The sequence below is a fragment of the Etheostoma cragini genome, chromosome 14 (assembly GCF_013103735.1).
Source record: "Etheostoma cragini isolate CJK2018 chromosome 14, CSU_Ecrag_1.0, whole genome shotgun sequence".
Taxonomy (NCBI): domain Eukaryota; kingdom Metazoa; phylum Chordata; class Actinopteri; order Perciformes; family Percidae; genus Etheostoma; species Etheostoma cragini.
Genome location: NC_048420.1, coordinates 25,025,861 through 25,028,997, shown reverse-complemented (window position 1 = coordinate 25,028,997; position 3,137 = coordinate 25,025,861). Strand labels below are relative to the sequence as shown.

Sequence of the window (3,137 nt, the reverse complement as noted above, 5' to 3'; positions counted from 1 at the left end):
GGGGGGGGTGATGTAAATAGAAGGTGGAGCTTCAGCGTGTTTCTGCATTGCAGGTGCAGAAAATGTGGAACTGGAGGATACCTGCTGACTTCCACATAAAGCCGCGAGTTCGATTCCTGCGCTACCAATTCCAGTGTACCGACCAATCAGAATGGCCCAGGAGACCAGACCCCGCCCACTAGTTGTAGGCCCCGCCCACCGAGTGTATTTTATATTTAATACGTGGAGATGTTGTTTATAGACATTTATTTTTTAGAGAAATTATTAAAAAATAAATAAAGTTTCAGCCGGTGATTGAGCGGTGATTCTGTTTTGACTTAACAACATCATACAGGATGTGACATCATCTTCGCCGTCAGTTTGGTTTTACTTCTACAATAAATGTTTTTGGCTATTGTGAACATCAAACTGAGAATTTGTCTTTTGTCCAAACGGAAATTGTTTAGTCGCAATAATCACTACCTTTAGCGTGTATAGAGCAGCATATCTCAACCAGACTCCATGTAAATAATCACTACTTTTAGTGTGTATAGAGCAGCATATCTCCACCAGACTCCATGTAAATAATCACTACTTTTAGTGTGTATAGAGCAGCATATCTCCACCAGACTCCATGTAAATAATCACTACTTTTAGCGTGTATAGAGCAGCAAATCTCCACCAGACTCCATGTAAATAATCACTACTTTTAGTGTGTATAGAGCAGCATATCTCCACCAGACTCCATGTTAATAATCACTACTTTTAGCGTGTATAGAGCAGCATATCTCCACCAGACTCCATGTAAATAATCACTACTTTTAGCGTGAATAGTGCAGCATATCTCCACCAGACTTCATGTAAAGAATCACTACTTTTAGCGTGAATAGTGCAGCATATCTCCACCAGACTCCATGTAAATAATCACTACTTTTAGCGTGAATAGTGCAGCATATCTCCACATGTAAATGTAAAAGTGGAAAGATGAACCAAGATGATCAAGATCAAGATCAAGATCAAGAACTTTATTTGCCATTTGTGTTTTCACACATAGGAACTCTTGTACGGTTATTCCTCAGAAAGTCAAGTTTTAAAAAAACACACAAAGCATTTACATTATAAATGAATAACATTGCACAAACCCATTTAAAAGTACAAATAAAAGTAAATAAAATTGCATTCCTAAAACTTGCCAAAAATATAATTGCATATTGCCATTTGCCCCTAAAAACAGCCACTTGTAAACTATTAAAATGCACAATTATCAATTAATAACTCAATTATTAAAACTAAATCACAGAAACTGACCGACCCTTCCCTCTTGCTAGAGCAGGATTCAAATATTTGGGAATTAACGTGACACGTTCTTTTTCTGATCTGTTTGGAAAAAATCTCTCCCCTCTGCTTAATAATCTCAAACGTGACCTCCAGAAATGGAGTGTCCTAAATTTATCTCTAGCGGGTAAAGTAGCATGTATTAAAATGAACCTCTTGCCAAGATTTATGTATTTCTTTCAGAGTATCCCAGTTTTTCTCCCTAAATCATTCTTCAGACTTATCGATACACAGCTGTCCTCATTCATGTGGGGTAATAAACATCCTAGAATCAGCAGGCGCTTCCTTCAGAGACATAAGGATGAGGGGGGTATGGCTTTACCTAACCTGTTATATTATTACTGGGCAGCAAACCTACAAAATATAGTCTGTCTACTCCATCAACCAGATTCTGACTGGTGTCAATTAGAACTGAATGCATGAAAGCCATCATCATTCCCTGCATTAGTTACCTCAAAGCTTCCTCTCTCTCCGCGGCAGCACTCGTCGTTTCCAGTTGTAATCTCAACCCTAAAAATATGGTCACAATTTAGACAACACTTCAATATGATAAACTTCTCTATCTACAGTCCCATATGTGATAACCATGTTTTCCTGCCATCCTTATCAGATCCTGTCTTTGCCCATTGGCGGAGAGCAGGCTTAAATAAATTTAGTGACTTATATATAGATTGAATTTTCGCTACCTTTGATGCTATTTCCTCTAAATTTAGCTTACAGCGTTCCTCCCTATTTCGATACCTCCAGATCCGCGACTTTGTTCGTACCATTAGTCCCTGCTTTCCCAACTTACCCCCAAAGGGAGGTATAGACATAGTTTTGCAAACTCCAACACAAGATAGGGGCTTAATCTCCAAAATTTATAATAGCATCTCATCATTCAATACTGTGAAGCTGAATGAGATCAGAGCAGAATGGTCAGAGGAAATTGGAATACGCATCTCTGATGAAACTTGGAACCACGCATTACGTAGAGTAAATGGGTCAACATCATGCACTCGACTTGGACTAATCCAGTTTAAGGTCCTTCATAGGGTCCATTACAGTAGAGCCAGGCTCTCAAGGATTTATTCTACAGTGAGTGAAACCTGTGCTCGGTGCCACATAGCTAAGGCAAATCTAACTCACATGTTCTGGACCTGTAACAAACTGTGTAACTTCTGGTCCACAATTTTTCAGACCCTTTCTGAAGCTTTCGAAATAGGTATACAACCCAGTGCTGAATTGGCAATATTTGGAACTCCAGGGGAGGGTATGTTGTTAACACATGATTTTAAAAATGTACTAGCTTTTTCAACTCTCCTCGCCCGAAGAAGAATATTATTGGCATGGAAAGCAGAACACCCACCCAAGGCTTCTCTTTGGTTGAAAGATCTGTCCATGTTCCTTAAGTTAGAGAAGATCAAATTTTGTCTTAGAGGTTCGATCCAAAAATTTTATAGAACTTGGGCCCCTCTATTATCTTATTTTGAAAGACTGGATACCCTCCCTCGAGCCTGAAAATCGCATAGGAGCCAGCTCTGCTGTAGTTGCTTGTCCCCCCGGCCCGGCGGCTCCTTGTGAATCTGGCTGTCGATAGTGATTGTTAATCGGTGCGGTTTTAAATATCCATGTTCTGTCTTGATCTCTGTACCTAGGCTGCGCGGACGTTTGTTCTACATGCTGTCCATGTTTTTGTATTCTGTCTTAGTCCCCTGTTTTTTTTTGGTTTTTTTTGTATTACTTTATTTTGCTGTTTCTTTTGTTTGCAGCCAGGTGCGGATGGATGGGGAGGGGTAGGGGACAGGATAAACAGAAGGTAAAGGAAAAGACCACAGGATGGG

At 39.8% G+C, this 3,137-nt stretch overlaps 1 protein-coding gene across 1 annotated transcript in view; it reads left to right on the top strand.

Moving 5' to 3' along the window:
- si:ch211-80h18.1 (uncharacterized protein LOC555593 homolog) overlaps positions 1 to 359 on the top strand; it is an 8,637-nt gene extending 8,278 nt beyond the window's left edge. The window contains exon 9 of the mRNA XM_034892350.1: positions 54 to 359. Coding sequence (XP_034748241.1) covers positions 54 to 88 — 35 coding nt within the window. The 3' untranslated portion in view covers positions 89 to 359. The remainder of the gene's footprint in view (positions 1 to 53) is intronic.
- Positions 360 to 3,137: the final 2,778 nt, after the last annotated feature.